The 16,877-nt window shown below is 37.5% G+C and overlaps 1 protein-coding gene across 1 annotated transcript in view; it reads right to left on the reverse strand.

The window, feature by feature from the left end:
• The window catches only part of ADAMTS19 (ADAM metallopeptidase with thrombospondin type 1 motif, 19), a 154,341-nt gene that overhangs the window by 115,301 nt on the left and 22,163 nt on the right, over positions 1 to 16,877 (reverse strand). The window contains exon 5 of the mRNA XM_009889716.1: positions 6,576 to 6,741. Coding sequence (XP_009888018.1) covers positions 6,576 to 6,741 — 166 coding nt within the window. The remainder of the gene's footprint in view (positions 1 to 6,575; positions 6,742 to 16,877) is intronic.

Genomic DNA, 16,877 nt, shown 5'->3' on the forward strand with positions numbered 1-16,877 from the left:
TGCTCTTGTTAATTTTAAGTTTCCCCTCCAAAAACACAACAAATCCTCATTACTACTACAGTACATATGGAAAAATAAAAATTAATTACACAGAAACAATTCAAGCCAGAAGGTGGTCAGATATGCATACAGCATTTAGCAATGACATTTGAAATAATTTAATTTAAAACAAAATATAAAATGAAACTCCCTGTTGTAATAGCCAAAGTCTGTTAGATCCCCTTGAAAGGACATAAAACTTCTGGGACTGATCTCATTGAAGTCACTGAAATCAAGTGCAATTTTTTCCAGCTTCCACAATGGAATATTGGGCTCTCTGTTTACAACAAAACTGATACTTGAGATGACAATTACAAACACATGTTCTGGAAACAATCAAATATTCAGAAATTTTGAGGAAATATTTTGCAATTAATCAGCCTCATCTCTAATACGGAAGTTCCTAAAGTTCATTTTATAACACATAACTACTCTCCAAAAAATAAGTCACCCTTCAGGAAAGTGCAAAAAATGTGCCTTAAAAGTCACTGAACTCACAAATCAACTTTAAAATATAAGATATCACTGGAAGATGAATCTGTGATAATATAAATGTATGTGTAATATAGATTTAATGTAAATTAAATGTAGATATATACTTTCAATGTAAAAAGTATAAGGAATACAGGCTTGAAAAGGTTGTCTCTTTTTCTGCAGTCATTTCTTGAAGACTTATACATATATATGAGTGATTTAGTCCATCCTGCTTCATTTTAGAAGGGCTTACTGATTCCTGTACAACTAGTGACAATGCTAACACCGATAGCATAAAAATTTACTAAAAGAAAAGAAGTATATCTTCTCCAGAAATAAATATATCTAAAATTAATCTTAATGTCTCTCATTTTGATCCTTCAGATACTTGCTTAGCCTTATACATACAGCCAGCCTCTAGCTTTACTTGTGTTTCCTAACTGTGGATCTACAGCCTAGTTTATAAAACATTATGTGTGTTTTCATCACCCTTTTGAGAATAATTTTTAATGAAACTTCAGTATTAGGATTTGTGCCAAAAAACCCCACACCCTATAAGCTACACAACTATGACTTACCATACAAGCATCTAATGCTGCAAGAGTAGGCTATAGATCTAAGTTTAAACAGTAAACTCATTTGGGTTTAAAAAGATCTCTCATGAGCCATCTGGTCAATCTGCCTTCCTCCTAGGAGCAGTGATTGATTCCAGTGCAGTTTCCAGCAACACAGTTTAGTCATTGTTCACTTCTTTGTAAAAAACAGCAGCTAGTGGTTGAAAACTTTAAATTTAATATTAGCATGGCTGTTGAGAGAAGTCTGCTCACACACCTCTCAAAGTTTTAGCTAGCGGTGCATTTTTATTTGGAACTGACAGCAAGCAGCCCACAATAAAATACAGCACTGTGCTAAACACTAAAGTCACCGCAGTCCCATGAACTGTTGAAACCTCTGTCTTTCGTGACTGTAGTGGATGAGAAGACTGCACAGCTCTGTGGACAAGCTGGCTGCAAGGGGCAGTGCCCATCATTTGCCTCAGATATCTGCCAGGTTAACAAACCAAAGGACAATCTGTTCTTGGCCAGCCAACCTTTTCAAAATTGCTGGCAGAATTCCCCATCACATGAGATCTCATTTATCTGAAAATTTTAGCTCTTCCCTAAGACCTTTAAATAAATGGAACTAGTAATTTTGGTACCCATGGTATGCAAACAACTGCCATGATTACTGCCAGAAAACAGGCAAAACAGGCTTTAAGGAAAAACACTTTCTTCTTTACATACTTATAAATAAATAAAAATTACAAAGAATTGCTCATTATTGAAAGTACAGTATGTAAGAGAATATAACTCCTGCAAAAAAGCATACCTACATCAATCACACCTATGCTAACAAGATAAAAGTCAGATTAACTGAAAAAAAAAATGCTTCTTAGCATTAAAGATGCATAAATTTATCTTAAAAACTTAATTACATTGGTGAAGTAAAAAATAAATGCTACAGGAGGTTTCTGTGTAGTACAGATTTGTGTTTTGTGCAACTATAAAAATACGAAGATTCAATATCCACTTACTTAAATTCAGCTTACTGAAAGGAAAGCTAGAAATACTCCAGTATTCCAGCAAGAAGGCCTGAAATACTGCAGCAAGTACATTTGACATTCAATAGGTAATTAAGAGAAAATAACAAGAGGTGTTAATAAAATAATAAAAATCCCCTCCAAAAAAACTAAAAGAGCTGAAAATCCATCTGTTATAACCACAAGTTGCATAAAGTACCTGAACCAACATTAAGAACAGACTATGACTGCAGGACTCCTGGACACTTACAACTCCTCAGGCACAAGAATGTTCCCTGAGTACATCCACATAAGGCCCAGAGTACAAAGCATCACCATCACTCCCCAGGCTTTCTTTTCCCAGAGAAAAGAAAATGGGTACCCCAGCCACATGGAAATTGCAGTATTCTGGCTGGGTCGGGAATATTCAGGAGCTTAGGAAGCCACAAGCTACACCTCTACTATAGTTTGGATAGGGATTTAAATGTCTTAACACAGAGTGACAACTTGTTTCTGACACGCAGAATGGAAACTAATAAATCAAGCAGCACCAATGTCCATCTAAGTGCAATCTCATAGATCTAGACCTCTGACCAAGATTGTTTATGCATTTTATTCCATGATTATCACATGGAAACAGGCTGTAGAGCAAGAACCAACACAGCTCTCCCAGCTGACTGCCCAGTCTACATCCCATAAAGTCAAACTTCTGCTTTTGATCCAGTGAAACTAGCAGGCTTTTTCCTGCAAAACAGCATCACTCTACGAGGAGAAGCACAATTTGCCCATAACTCAGAGGGGTATATTGTTGATCACCAGAACTGAGAAGTAAAAGAAGAGGCTTCCAGTCTCCCAAATACAGAAGGGATTCAAAATTCAGATCTACTGTATCCTGGATAAGAGCTCTCACTCACTAGCCTGTGTGAAAAGGAATTTGAGAAGACTTTTTTTTTTTTCCCCCCAAAGTGCCTCATGCCTTTACCATGAGTTAGGTTCACTGTACAAACAGCTTCAGCCTGGAAAAAAATCTTCAGATTAGGTAGAAGGAAAAGAGTTTAGCTTTCCAATGTAGCCCTTTGCTCTAATAGCAACTGCTTCTCTCACATTTTATCTGTAACACACTTGTGAACTGGTTGCTTTGAAAGGTTTCGTGGACCAGGTACTAAAGAAAGGTGTGGAGTGTGAGGTCTGGCTCACATATGTAAATAAATCACACACACATTCAACAAAAGGATACACAGAGAATCACAGAATCACAGAATTTTCAGAGTTGGAAGGGACCTCTAGAGATCATCTAGTCCAACTCCCCTGCTAAAGCAGGATTGCCCAGAGCACATTACTCAGGACTGCATCCAGGCGGGTTTTGAAAATCTCCAGAGAAGGGGACTCCACAACCTCCCTGGGCAGCCTGTGCCAGTGCTCTGTCACCCTAACTGTAAAGAAGTTTTTTCGTGTGTTGGAACGGAACTTCCTATGTTTCAGCTTGCACCCATTGCCCCTCGTCCTGTCACTGGGAACCACCGAGAAGAGTGTGGCTCCATCCTCCTTCAACCCACCCTTTAGATATTTGTAAGTAGTAATAAGGTCTCCCCTCAGCCTTCTCTTCTCCAGGCTAAAGAGTCCCAGCTCTCTCAGCCTTTCCACACGGACACTCTCACAAATCCAGAAAGCATCTGCTTCTGTTGGACAATACTCCCCTCCCCTAATTAATAAGAAAAATCCGCCCCATTCATAAAAACAAGTTCTTTGTTCTCTCCAAACAAGTTTCACTGTGTTGTATCTTTCAATCCAGCCCACAACAGTAACGGACAACAAACAATACCTTCTTTGATTGCCTCTGCTAGTTCTGCATGAAAAGCTATTATTTCCAATAGTGATCCTTCAACACCTCCAGCACAGACATTCATTTCTTCTAATAATTACAATTCATCACTGGCAATACACATTTGCTTGATACGTAGCCAGTCTTTGAGATCAATCTGGCTCAAAGCATAAACCTGTCCCAGCTCACCTATTCTGACACACGTGTACTGTAGAAGCAAGAGATCCTTTTGTAAGATAGGTCCTTATTGCTGAGAAGGTGCCATAGCGCTGAGATAATAGTTTCTCTGTGCCACACAGCTACAACTCTACCAAAGGCTACCTGAGAATATCAGAGCGCCCCATATACTCATTTGTTTTATCTTTGTTTCATTGATCTACTCATTTTAGGATTTGACTTAAAATTCTCAAATATTGCTATAAAGGCTTATTTTTGTCACTTCAACCCACCTTTAAGGCTGTCCCCATACCACAAATGTTTTGGTGATATTAGCTAATTGCATGTCACACCAGCAAATGGTTCCTAGCACAGACAGGACTTTTATGCGTGTAACTTACTGCAGCCCTGCTTAGTAAAATAACTGGTAGCAGCACAGTGAGGGACTGGTCTTACTGGTACAACAGCGTCAGTTAGAAATTGCAGATATTTATACCCCCCTGGCAATAAGGTTATGCCAACAGACGCTAATCAGTTATGCAGAGCTTAAGTTATTTTGAAATTTCAGTATGGTAGTAGAAAGAATGAAAGTTATTTCAAGCAAATATTTGAATCTCTGCTGACAGACTGTTTGCACCAAGCAATAGCCTTAGGCATAAGATTATTATAACAGAATAAGCTAACTCTCTCGTTCTAGAGCATAAGAGAAAGTGAGAGGATGACTGGTAATGAACACGAGAGAAAAATAACATCTTTTCTGAAGAGCGCATCTTTACCCATTTTAATACACATCATGGTTTGCTATTTATCAGATGACCCTCTCCCCCTTCCCAGTGTACACATCTTCTGCATACTTTTCCTTTTCTCTCTTTTTCTCAGTCCCAAACACATGCAGGCATGCATGTGCTAACTCACTTATCACCAAAAAAAAGAATAACCAGCTCTACTTTATGTGAACAACTTTTGCTGATACAGAAAATTTCACTTTTACATAAGCAGTGGCAATGTAATACAATGCCTAGAAGAGAAATAAACAGCCTGCTGGAGGAAGTTATATGTCATTTACTTAGTCCCTCTTAATAACTACAAGAGCCTTGCTTTGCCAATTCGTCTTTGATTTCAACCTGTGGATGGACGCCTAATTATAGAAACAATACTTCCAAAATGGAAAAAAAACAAATCTGTCATATTTCTGTAACCATATAAATCAGACAGAGCAGTATAAATGTTCAGGAAGAACCACACAGCCACGGAAAAGTTTAGGCTGGAACAGATTTCCAGAGGTCATCTAACCCAACCTCTTGGTCCAGTCCAGGCAAGTGTCAAAGTAAGACCAGCTCTCTCAGAGCTATCTCCACTTCCAGTATGTTTTGTAAATGTCTGAGGGTGAGGATTCCACAGCCTCTCTAGGAAACCTCTTCCAGTGCGCTGCATTCTTGCTGAGATTTTTTTTTCCTTATGCCCAATTGAGATTTCCTTGAATCCAAGTTACAACTGTTGTGTTTCATCCTGTCCTAGCATACCTCTAAGGAAAGTCTGGCTTCATCTTCTCTCTGCAGCCCCTTAGGCACCAGAATACTGCAGCTGCACCTTTCCTTTACTTTTCTTTACCTATTTGAAACAACCCAGTTACTTCTGCCTCACCCCTAACGTCATACAATCCAACTCCCTAGCCATGTCAGTGCACCTCTGCTATTTCTTTCCACTTCGTCAGTATCTTGCTTATACTAGGTTAGGAGACATGAAAAAAACGCCTATAAATGTGCATTCATTCCGGTTTATTTCCCAGGGAAAAAATAATTTCTCTCAACAACATTAAAAACACCCTCAGCTCATCCTGAGGTCAAAAGACTGAGATGTCCTCTATCCGTTGAAGAGGAGGAGATGATGATGAAGCAGGAAGAGCAGAATGTCATCTTTCACAAAAGCCATTTTCCCCTCTCCCTTGAAAACTATTAAGTCATTACTACGTGCCAAATTTTTGTTCAAACCCTTCTACTTCAACAACTTCTACCCGCCAATAAGGAAGATGCATTAGGATTGTTTCATACAGTTCTTCTAATTGTCAATCATAGAACAAGCACACTGTTATAAAAATTCTTTCAGTTCAGTGTCAGACCCATTTGGAATTTCAAGACTTGCTACTACCCAAAACCGGAATGAACTATGCTAATATTTTAAAAAGGAAAATTAAGTACAAGGACTGCACATAGTGCGTAATTAGGCAACTATGACGACAGAGAGGGACAAGAAATAGGTTGTAATTATTAAGTTGAAGTAAAAAAATGACCCGAATACTTCTACTTTCAAATATAATGGGACATTAAGAAGCAGTGTCTATTCCTCAATGGACAGTTCCCTCTTCCGACAAGTGGCAGACTCAGCTTGCCACCTCAAAGCCCACCATAAGTTACTGCTACAAGAATAATCAGATATGCTTTTGTTGGGGGTTGATTTAACTACTATCTACATAGCTTAAAAATATGTCTGCTACATTAGATCTTTGCAGTGAGATTTGTATATTACCTGTAACAACACCACAGTACTGATTCTGAGAAGCTGGCTTTTCAGTAATTTTCTCCTCTATGGACCTTTTTCGTCTGTACACCCTGTGTGCATGACCTGTCACAGCCAAAGTGCGATTGAGTGGCTCAATAAATATGAAGTCCTCATTAATCTGTATAAACCCCATCTGCAAAGGAAAACAAAAGGAACACATAAGATAAGAATTTAAGAAAGTATGAAATCGTGCACAGTCCTGCAGAAGAAAAAAAACCCACACAACTCCACTTAAGAAAACTCTGTTTTAGTAACCTTACCAGCAAAGTGACTACCTTTATGTTTTACAAGCCCTTCTGCTTAAGTGAACTAGAATAAATTTCATTTATTTCAACTAAATCTGTGTGGGTGGGTGGCTACATGCCAGTAGCAGATGCACAGTAAAAGATCTGGAATGCTAAAAGTTTGCTCTGGGAGACCCATGGGGTCATTTAAATATGTACAGCATGTACAGAAAAGTCTATACACTAGTTTTATTACTCAGTGTATTGTCACATTTTTAGATAACTATACTTAATGAAATAACAGGAATAATTTAAGGCATAAGAGTACATCCTGAATGACTATGAAACTGGAAAAGACATCTCGTGACACTCTTTTTACACTTTTTCATGTTAAAAAAAAAAAAAAAAAAAAAAAAAAAGAACTATAAAAAGACAGCAATCCCTCCTGGGTAGCTAGCAGTTAAAACAGAAAAACATTCTAATACAGTCATTTAGTTGGTTAGTTTCCCCCCAGCCCAACATATTTATACAAACAAACATGCATAAAAAGCTAACATACCAGATGCATATCTAATATTACAAGAGTGTGGCCAAAGTTAAAAAAAAAATACTGTAAAACGTATTTATATAAATACCATACAAATCTAACTCAGCTCAAATTGTTAAGCTGCCAACACACACAAGTTCCTATCAAGAGTAAAGCTGGAGACTGCAAAGATTTGTGGGGGTTTTTCCTCCTAGAAAACGTCATCAGCAAGACCAACAGTTAACTTTCTCATTCTCTAAACTTAAAAACAGTTTTGCCGCGGTACATCTGGCTAAGAGAACCAAAGAGCTCTTCTGTATGTTTCCATGTAGTATGAATGGAGTGAAATGGAAAAGAATTTTTTTTCTTCTGGAATAATGTAGATGCTATTATCACGTTGGATATCCTGCCTGACATATGGATAAATCATCAAAAAGAATTTTCAATCCAAGCAAGAAAACAAAATTAAATTTTATAGGTGGTACAATTTCCTTCAAACATGAGCGGGCATTACTTTAAAAAGAAAAAAAAAACAACCAACACAATCTTCCTGCACAATCCCATTAAATAAATGTGAATACATGTATTTAATTTTTCAATCAGCTACACTAGCTGCAGAATGCTGAACAGATGTTGAAAGTTCATCGTTAACATTGCACAGAAACATAAGAGTAGCTGGGTTTGTTTGGCTGTTCCGTTTCCTTTTTCCACTTACTTTTTAGGTCAGTTTATCTTCATCATGAGCTTTAAATGTTATACACTTAGAAGACTAGCTACTTATGTATTGCTGGGGACTTTGTGTACACCTACCAGATACCATTTCAACATATCTTGAATAAAGTTACTTTTACATAACAACTAACTTTTCTAATGTAAACTATAAATTCTGACATTTTCTTTAAAACCATAGTTCTCAAATACTAGTAAAATGTATAAACTATTTTTCATTTGATTTTTATGTCTAATGCTGAATTTCACTCAGGCATGGATTTTATTTTTTATTTTTTTTTAAATCATTAGTTAGCCTATGAAAGATAGTGATAAACCCTGGATACAGAACAGGAATAGCTGCCCATCAGGTGATGCTGCACGTTTCCCTTGTCCACCTACAAAAAACAAGACCTTAATCTACCTTGAACAAAGACTCAATCATAGCATATTTGCTGTATTTCTTCTGTCTTCATATTCTTTGCTGCAAAATGAAACCAGGGCTTTAGGATGCTGTTCTTCAGGTTGCCAACTAGACATACTGAGAAGCTGTGCAAGAACCACTGATATTTTATGTTTTCTTTCAGCTCCTTGCATAAAATGAAGGTTAATCCATTGGTAGAGGACTCAAAAAATTGCTAGTCTCCCAAGTCAGAAGTTAAAGAACTGAACACTGACATAAAGTTTACTGAATAAAATGAACCTCACTTATATATATTCAAACAGGTAACTTTAAGACAAATCTAGGTAATCAACTAATGTCTGTGATAATTTTGACTGCTTTAAAAAAAAAACAAACTTGACTATTTCTCCATCTTTTGGATAAGTTCACAGGTAGAAAAGGGAAGACAAAGCTGTATCCATGCCAATCATGCCCTTATTTTTTCATAATCATTAGAAGTGGAGTTAAGAAGATCTACCGTAAAAATAAACACAGAAAGCCGGGAAAATCAAAGCCACGCATTAAAGCACCACAGTTCCAATGTGCTTTCAGATATTGGATGACAGGGCCAAATACAGGCTTCAGGCAGTTCAAATGGTAAAACCTCCTGGTCATGAAAATTCACAATAAAACAAAGGTTGAAAAAATGTAAAAATAAATAAATAAATATGGGTCTGGGGTAGAACTGTAAGTGAGTTCTGAGGAACTGATATGTGTCCCACCAGTTTAATCTGAAAAGCTACCACTGCTCACAGCTGCAACTGAAAAGGCTATCAGGATGGTAGACTTATCTCATGCAAAGGTAACATACATGCCATTTGTCCCCCTGCATTTTCAAGTTTCTTGCCCAAAATAAAACAAAATTTAAATGTAGCACACATACACCTCCGTAGAGTTCAAGGCCAGGATAACCTCATTTGGCAAAAAATTCCTCAGACCTCCTAAGTAAGGATGAACTGGGTACTAGCTCTGCATTTTATTTACTTTATGCAGTAAAGTGAGACCTTAAGTACAGGGCAGACTTCATCAAACGAGCATGTAAAGCATTACATGGGACTAAGTATGGACACTCTGAAATGGACTGACATCCACCACATGTATTTTAGAGTGGACGCTTGACCTCATAAGGGAAAGCTTTCCACAACATACATTGACATCATATCAAGACTTTTCACTTTCTTAAAAGAAGCACAAAAAAGCCATGTGGAAACAATAACCCTGAATGAAAACTAACATTTTGTCTTATCTAAAATAAAAATAGTGCACATCTGAAATATGCCAATAAAGACAAAAAGTAGGCAGATCAGAATTCTTCTGAAATATGAAAAATTGATTTTTTTTCTTGCATTCAATTGGAAATATCACAGATGAGAGATGAAGAATGAAAAATATCTGAATATTCGGGGCAATCGCATCCGTAAAAAAGACATTACAATAGAAACTGCTATGCCATCTTATTTCTAACATCTATGTTAGAACACTCATGCTAATCTTTTCTGCCCAGCATTTCTTTCCAAAATGGACAGCAATTTCTTTCTTCCTATTTGGAGCATATGCAAGGATTTGACATTGCCATGTATCCTATGAAAACCTGAAGTAAGTCTACTGTTTCTAATAAAGTTATATTACCGTGAGAAGTCATACAAACATAAAAGTGAAGTAAATTTGTGAAGACCACCTAAGCATATAGTTACCAGATACTGGGTATAAGCCAGGAAATGTCAAGATTGGCAAAGATTTCTTTTAACTATTACATGCTCTTCCGTGCATACCGATTCAGAGTAGTAGCTTGTTATCATTCCAAGTTGAAACAATGAATATAATATTGCTTCTTGCAGAATTTATACAAATAAGGCAGCAATGTAAGAAAAATTAATATGCTTCCCTAAAAAATGGAATTTGGATCTAAGAAAATAAGAAAATCTATTTCCTTTGCTATCATTATCACACAAAAAAATGGGATGACAGAAGAATATCCGCCAGCATGTCCTATAGTCAGAGATTAAGTCATTAATATTTTAATATCCCAGAGAAGAGATGGGGCTAAAATCATACCAGGTCAAAAAGGAGACTTTACATATCACAAGACAGTTGTGAAGTACCATTTTTGCCAATATGTTGTGTTGTTTTCATCACAGAGGCTCATTGAAAAGCAATAATAAATGCATAAGACATAACACAGACTTCAAAGAAATGTCAGAGCATTAAGGCTTTTTTACTTTTTAAACAACGTAGTTTGCCAGCTCCAAAGGAGAAGTCTCAGTGGTCTACAATTTATCGTTAGCTGCTTATGTAGTAGCAGTTTCTAATCCTGCTGCCTGACGTGTCAAAGCGAAATGTTTCATTCACTGAACAATTCATCACTGTGGTGGGTTAACCTTGGCCAGCTGCCAGATGCCCACACAGCCATTCCCCTAATCCTCCTCCCCAACAGGGCAGGGGGAGAAAATAAGGTTAAAAAAAGAGCTCATGGGTTGAGATAAGGACAGGGAGACCACTTAGCTATAACCATCATGGGCAAATAAAATTTGACTTGCAGAAAGTTAATTTAATTTATTGCCAATTAAAACAGATTTTGGTAATGAGAAACAAAGACAAATGAGAACACCTTCCCCTGCACTCCAAATGGCACAAGGCAGATGGGCAACAGGGGGTATGGTCAGGACTTAACAGTTTCTCTCTGCTGCTCCTTCATTCTCACACTTTACCCTTCCTCCCTCTCCACAGGCTGCAGTCCTTCAGTGTCACTCTGGTCCTCCCCATGGAGGACCCACAGTGGGGGTATGTGCTCTGGCCCCTGGAGCACCACCTCCTCCTCCTCTGCCCTTGGTGTCTGCAGGGTTGTTTCTCTCACTTTTTTTCCCCTCACTCCTCACAATTTTACCCCTTCCTTTTCCCAGGGGTACTGCTGTCACAGCTGAGGGGCTCAGCTGTGCCCTGCAGTGGGTCCATTGGAGCCCGCTTGAAGTGGCTGTGGCCAGCACAGGGCAATCCCTGGTGTCATCGCACTGAGGACATCTGTACAGAGTTACATTCCTGTCCCCCTTTTACAGGTAATGACTACCAGCTGCACATTTGCACGGACACAGGCATACCTAATAATGGTGTGTTCCCCTAAATGAGCAGTAGTTTCAAAAATTTCCTAATTCTCACCTGAAGTAAACTCCCACCATGTTACACCTTTCCTGTTTTCTCACTACTCTTTTGTCTCTTCATCCATTCAACAGGCATCTTAAACTGAAATTCAGTAATAAATGGACATAGAGTTGTCATGTCATGATCCCAATAAAAACTCTCCCTGCATTCTACTCTCTGCTGTCTTGTGAAGCAGATGTACACAGCTTGCAAGGACAAGCCATACAAAACTGTACTTCTCCACGCTCCCACTATACACCCCACAGCACATAGCAATACTGTCACAGGAAAAATGCATCCCTATCAGATGTAGAAAATATACATATAGTTTAATAAGCATATTACAACCATAAGCACCAAGATGTTAATGTTATCTGCAGTATAAAAGTGAAAGGTTTCCTTCAATATACAGTTCAAAAGACAATTCTTGTTTACTAGTTCAATACTTGCTAGTTTTGAAACACATTCTGGTAATTGGTACTATTCGTAAAATGTCCCAGAACTGCAGATTTATTCTTGACTAAAGAGGCAGTCTTTAATTTGCATATTGGTATCCCACTCTAAAGGAGGTTTTCCTCCACGATTTTAAAAGTCCAGATTAAATTTAGTGTCAAGATTCTAACACTGCTATCAGGACCTGACTTCAGCTGAAACAACAAAAATAAAAGTTTCCAGCTCTTACTAATGCATATAATAAAGTAAGTTCAAACAACTGTTCAAACCACGTAAATAACAGGGTAAGAATTTCACATGTTCTTGTTATTCAAACACACTACAGCTTTCCATCTTTCAGTACCTTCATCCCTGAAGGCTGAAGAAACACTTCTTAAGTGCCAGAAACTTCTGTCTTCAATTAAGTGCATTTCCGGGCTTTGCACAGCATACACATTGTATTTCTCCTAGAGGTTTTCTCTACCTGCTCACTCCACTCTGCTGCATAGAGGTAGGAGAAGTCACAGCAGTGAGCCAGTCAGTATGGTCTCTGTTGACCAGCTTTCAGCTGCCAACATAGCATTCAATCCAATCCTTTCTGGGGTTTTTTTTGTTTTGGTTTGGTTTGGTTGTGTTTCTTTTTTTTTTAATGGTAGGACTGTGCCCTAAGGAAGTACACATGTACACACAACACCACACTTTATAGCCCTGATAGAGGAAAAACATTCAGACTGTTATGCAGAGACTACTGAGTTAAAAGCATGAGTTCAGGTACTGGCCCCCAAATCTAAGATCTGTAGAAACAACTTTTCCATGGCTTTTAAACTCTTCCAAACTGCTCTGCTTCGACTCTGTTTTAAGATACACACCACCCTGAATCTCTAGGAAAATCACGTTTTATCAAAACAAGCTGATGTTGCACATGAAAAAGATTTCTTCATTTTTTGTTAGATAAGAACAAAGTACAATAGTGAAGAACGCAAAATTGAGAAGGGTTTGCATATTCTGACACATTTCAACAAGTGCTATTATTCACACAACCTGACTTAACTAAGCAAGAATCTCTCAAGCTGACAGTGGAGAGTGAAGTGTAAGCTGATCACAGAAAGGATACAAATCCAAAGGAATCTGATTTGTTGAAAAGAAAATTAAGTAAAGAAGACCAATGGATAAAGAAACTATAGACATAAAGTCCACCCAGAGGGTCTGCGGTTGTTAGCATTCAAACTTCCATTTGCCCAACAATTCACTGCCAGCCAAACGCTAAGATGTTTGGCATTTCCTCTGGATTCCAAATGTTGCGTTTCCTAGTCAGAAATATTTCCTTTTTTAGACTTAAGTCTTCCTCTATAAACACATTATTAGAAATTACTGCTGTATTAGGTACAAGTGCTGCTTAAATTGCCAATATTCTAATATTTGCTATGATTTTTAAGTACAGTGCAGGATGGTAGCTAAACAAAAGTACAGTCTACTTAAGAAGTGACCATAAACAATCATTGACTCCCTCCACAATAAGAACATTTTAATAAGGCTGTGTGTGCAATAAATTATTTTGTAACACAAGTTTGAGATCTATTGCAAGATGTCACCAGTTATTTCAGATGTTAGCTTTACTGAATGTAAGTACCTAAAATAGATTTTAGCATTTGTGCCTTAACTGTCTGGAGACCATGTTTGAAATATTTTCACTTCTTAAGAGATTTTTACAGGGAAATCTTTCAACAAAAATACATAAATTGCATCACTTTTTCAGAATCTCTCCTTCTCAAATCTTGACACCCTGTTTCTCGAGGAAATCTTCTCTATACCAAAGTTGTCCTCACCCTGTTTTGCGAGACTGGCTGATCACCTGATAAAATTGGTAACTGACAATGTTAAGAACACAATCACATCTATGTTAAATACATATGAACAACTGGACTGTGTCAGAACAAAGGTCCAGCCTGTACAGTATCGTCTCTCTGACAGTGCATAACAGATGACAAGAAAGAATATTAGAACAGAGCAAACACATTGTTTGTACACTAACAGCCTACAGCAAACTCCAGTAGAGAACTGGTACCAGTAGTTTTACAGTATACATAAACTTTAACTGCAGTGGAAATACACAGAACAATTCCTTCTCCTCTCATTTGCTTATTTACAGGGTTGCAAGACAAAAAGGGCTATTAAAGAGTTATTTGCCATGCAGGAAGGATTCAAGTTCTAGACTGTGAAAAAGGCTAAGAAGATACAAAAGTATCTTTTTCCAACCACATTGAATGAGATCTCAAAAATATATCAAGACCATTAATAAAAAAATATGACAAGAAAAATACGGGAAAGGATCTATTAAGATCCTAAGGTACTGAAGGGTGGACAGGGGGTTAACCTTCCATAACTCATAGATTCCACTTTCTTTGACATTCATTTTAAAAAGCATCCTTTTTTTTCCACTTTATAATGAGTAACATACAAACACTGTTCTTGTGAACCCTGCACTGCAAGTGCTTAAAGACACTGTTGGTTAAGTCCAGTGCTGTCCTTCAGCAGACCAGAACTCAAAGAAGTCAACAGATTTGTAGCTTTGGAAATAATTCAATGTTGTCAAATATTTACTAGTAATCTCACAATCCATAAACAGTTGACAGCCTCCAAAATATCACTTTAGAGCTGTGACAAATCCAACATACCTTGGAAATAAGGCAATTGAGGCAACATGATATGTAGTTACAACTCTGAAACTGATAGGATTGTGAAATACCTATTGATTTTTATTCAAGTTTGAAGACATTCACTAGGACCTCAAGAAAGGCTGCTTTGATACAGCTACATTTTCCCCATTAAACTCAACTTTAACTCGTATCTTGCATTCTGAAGTCCCTTGGCACTTCTCAGTTCTTCCATCCCACTCCACAAATGCCTTTCTTACAAACATGCACCACAACCAGAACTACTCAAAATAAAACCTCCACCCCTAAAACCTCCTACAGTCTTAACCAGCAATACTTCTTCTTGCCTGACCCCATGGCCAAGGTGTGCCTCTCTCCTAAAGGCCACCTGGACTGCCCATATTTCTTGCAGGTGATGTGAAGCAAAAGAAATCATTTTTTTACATAAGGCACTGCCATTCAGCTACATGTTGGCATCTTGTCTCTGTGCAAGGTAGAATCTCCTTTTGCTTCAACTGCCATTGGAAGACAAATTATACTGAAGCATTTTTTTCCAACTTCCAATATTCAAGGTACATTTTAGTCTGGAGGATGTAAATTACATCACCTGTAATCTTATCAGACATTGTCTAAAATGGTAACATGTTAACAATTTAGTATCCACTTCTGTAACTTTTTTTTTAATACCTTAAGAATATTCGTTAATGGTCACATATATAAAACATCTCATGTTTATGAAACCCAACTGGAAATACGTGAACTATTACTTGATTTCAAAATCAATTCAGTATAGCTGTACACTCTGAAGACTACCAGGGAATATTCAATAATACCATTTTAAGACATATCACATTATATGTGGTGAACTGCATCAAGAAACAGGTAGAATTAATTCCTCAACCCCTTTTCTCTGTTCATAAAAATACTTTGAAAATCTGTTTATCCTACTTCAGCTTTTCCCTACTCTTTCTGAATTATGCTTATAAATTAAAAGTTCCAACTCGAAGTGAAATAACTCCATTAGAAACCATGTATATTTTATTATATGTGCAGTTGAGTCATAAATTTAGGGAAAAAAAAAAGCAGCATAACAAATACTGCAGCACTGGCAAAAAAGTTCCAACAGCAACATTAAATTTTGCTCAAACTTTGAATGCTACACTAACTTTTTAAAAAAGCTTTACTTAGAATAGTTTTTCAAGTAAAAACAAAATGCATCTCATTGTGGAGAAAGCTCTTCCTGGCAGACCTAGAAAACAAAACCTTTTATCTGGCCTATACGGGGTTCTACACCTTTCAGTTTCCTACTTACTGAAGCGCGGTGCAGAAGCAGCAAATTTACTTGGTGAAAGAATATCTCACCAGCAACATACTGTTTCATAGCCATGCTCCAAACTCACTGCCTACAAGCTTACCATGATAGCTTCAGGTTCTGAATTTTAGTGATTCAGTTGATAGTGACATGCAACCTATCTTGTTGAAAGACTTGGGGTCTTCCAATGGCACTTTGCAGAAACACAGCTAAGCTAAGAAAACATATCTGAGTTTCAACTGGGAAGTTGGTGACATTATTCTCTGCAAGAATCCCACAGCTCTGCAAAAACCTCCTCACTCAAATGGTCCCAAACTAGTGCCTATCTGTTGAATGAGAAGCTCACATTTCTATTCCCTAGATAAAAATCTGAGATTAGAAGGTAAACCTGTAAGATTAGAACATATATCTCTTACCTGCAGACTGCACTTCTAAGATACAAAACACACAAAAAGACTCTACATAGACTTATTTAAACATTGGCTGTTTACACAGTACAAATACTTTAAGTTAGATGGCTAGCTTTTCCCATTTGGGATGTATTTTTAATTTATGCGAAAGGCATCTGCAGAAATGTGTCGGTTGTATCTAATCTATTCTTTGTGACAGACTTGGATTTTATTGGAAGTTGGACAAAAATGCTTCAGTATAATTTGTATCATTAGTCTATGAAGTCCACAGCTTATAATGACCAGTAACCACAGCTCCAAGATAAAGACTCAGAAGCCAGAATTTTTGCAGGGCACTTTGGGAAATTCTCATGTCACATCTGAGATAATTAACCCTTAAGCTGTATCCTGTCTGCACAGCATAGAGGATGCATTTTGCACACCTAT

This window comes from Charadrius vociferus, unplaced genomic scaffold, assembly GCF_000708025.1.
Source record: "Charadrius vociferus isolate BGI_N301 unplaced genomic scaffold, ASM70802v2 scaffold377, whole genome shotgun sequence".
NCBI lineage: Eukaryota > Metazoa > Chordata > Aves > Charadriiformes > Charadriidae > Charadrius > Charadrius vociferus.